The sequence below is a fragment of the Manacus vitellinus genome, unplaced genomic scaffold (assembly GCF_001715985.3).
Source record: "Manacus vitellinus isolate BGI_N305 unplaced genomic scaffold, ASM171598v3 scaffold_24_pilon, whole genome shotgun sequence".
NCBI classification, from domain to species: Eukaryota; Metazoa; Chordata; class Aves; order Passeriformes; family Pipridae; genus Manacus; species Manacus vitellinus.
The window spans coordinates 11733370-11734629 of record NW_021939798.1 but is presented as its reverse complement, the minus strand read 5'-3'; the positions used below and the strand labels follow the sequence as shown (position 1 = coordinate 11734629).

General features: G+C 68.9%; 1 protein-coding gene across 1 annotated transcript in view; it reads right to left on the bottom strand.

Moving 5' to 3' along the window:
- Positions 1-1260, bottom strand: part of CEP131 (centrosomal protein 131) — an 18472-nt gene that overhangs the window by 14197 nt on the left and 3015 nt on the right. Inside the window, exons 2-5 of the mRNA XM_029960115.1 lie at positions 1050-1221; positions 671-787; positions 472-550; positions 224-393 (exon numbers count right to left, since the gene is read on the bottom strand). Of these exons, the coding sequence (XP_029815975.1) occupies positions 224-393; positions 472-550; positions 671-787; positions 1050-1221 (538 nt within the window). The remainder of the gene's footprint in view (positions 1-223; positions 394-471; positions 551-670; positions 788-1049; positions 1222-1260) is intronic.

The following is a 1260-nucleotide window of genomic DNA, read 5'->3' as shown; positions in this document are numbered from 1 at the left end:
CGGGGTGAGAGCGGCACCGGGACAGGGGCCCAACCACCCTGTTCCCAGGCAGAGGGACTGTCCCCAGTGTCCCCTTGCAGGGCTCAGAGGGAGCATCACCCCGCCTGGGCTCCCTGCTCCCAGGAGAGGCTGCCAATCCCACCACTCTGGGACATGCACAGAGCCATCCCCAAGAGCTATGTGTCCCCAAGGACTGGGAAGTTGGTCCTGGGAGTCCCCCCACCCTGGGATCGGGCACAGGGATGTCCCCAGAGTCACCTTGGTTGCCCGGTTGGCCACAGGCCCGGGGCTGCCTTGGCTGAGCTGCTGCAGGTGCTGCCGGGTCACGGTGAAGATCTGCTCCGGGGAGAGCAGGTCGGAGCAGCCGAGGGCGGAGAGAGCGGACATGGATCTCTGCAGAAAAGGGGATCGTGGCTGAGCCAGGCAGCCCCCAGACTCTGCAGGCCACTGGGGGGGACACCCTGTGCTCACCATGCGGACGCTGTCGCTGGGATCCTCCAGAGCCCGGCCCAGCAGCTCCAGCACCACCTCACAGTTCAGGAGCCCACACCTGGACAGGGAGGGGGGTCACGGTTGCTCGCAGCCCCTCCCCACCATGGGGGTCCAGGCCCAGGCAGGGGGGTGGAAAGGGCTCAGGTTGCCCCCAGAAGCCCCCAGTTCCAACACTTACTCCTTGAGGAAGTGCTGAGCCTCCTCCCTGGTGAGGAAGACCCTGGCCCCGCGCGTCAGCCCTGACACCAGGCTCACCTCCCGCCGGCAGTCACCGGGGCTGTCGGCATCCACCCTGCTGGGGACATGCCTGCTGGGCACAGGGGACACCTGCTTCCCCCTTCTGGGGTCTGGCACAGACCCAGCACCCCCCAGGGGCCAGGGACCCCCCCACCTCCAAGCAGCTCTGCCCACCCAGGGCTGGGAGGCCAAACATCCCAGGAGGAACAGCTGGCAGCACCAGGGCAGCGTTCCTGGGGATGCCCCTTGGACAGTGCCAGGGGGAGGGCAGCCCCCCGGGATGACCCTGGGGACCCAGGCGCCCCCGGGGCCCCTCTCACCTGTCAGTGCCATGGCTCAGCTCCCGGCTGGCCCCGGAGCGGCTGTCACTGCCAGATTTGCTGCCTGAGTCCGAGGCGTGGCTCCGCTCGTGTCCCTGCGAGGATTCCCGGGAGCTGTGCCCGCTGTCCACCTCCTCCCAGCCGCCCCCGGCCAGCCCTGGCTGGTGGCTCACTGCGGGGACAGCAGTGCTGAGCTGGGGTCCCCAAACCC